The following is a 319-nucleotide window of genomic DNA, read 5'->3' on the forward strand; positions in this document are numbered from 1 at the left end:
GGAGGGGAACCCAAGAGGTCTCGCACTGCCTACACCAGACAGCAGGTCCTGGAGCTGGAGAAGGAGTTCCACTTCAACCGCTACCTGACCAGGAGGCGACGCATCGAGATCGCGCACACCCTCTGCCTCTCCGAGCGCCAGGTCAAGATCTGGTTCCAGAACAGGCGCATGAAGTGGAAGAAAGACCATAAACTGCCTAACACAAAGATGCGCTCCTCAAACCAGTCCACACTGAGCCAGCAGTCCAAAGCACAGACACAGGGCCACCCCCATCCTCTCGATGGGGCTACACCCAACGCAGCCGCGCTATAAATACTTT

At 57.4% G+C, this 319-nt stretch overlaps 1 protein-coding gene across 1 annotated transcript; it reads left to right on the forward strand.

Moving 5' to 3' along the window:
- Nucleotides 1–4: 4 nt before the first annotated feature.
- Nucleotides 5–312, forward strand: LOC104624104 (homeobox protein Hox-A4-like; the record flags this gene model as incomplete). Its single annotated transcript, XM_010291381.1, has 1 exon — nt 5–312. A coding segment is annotated over one exon (308 nt), but the record flags the coding sequence as incomplete, so codon positions are not given.
- Between the last annotated feature and the right edge of the window lie 7 nt (nt 313–319).

This window comes from Phaethon lepturus, unplaced genomic scaffold, assembly GCF_000687285.1.
Source record: "Phaethon lepturus isolate BGI_N335 unplaced genomic scaffold, ASM68728v1 scaffold27037, whole genome shotgun sequence".
In the NCBI taxonomy this organism is placed as follows: Eukaryota; Metazoa; Chordata; class Aves; order Phaethontiformes; family Phaethontidae; genus Phaethon; species Phaethon lepturus.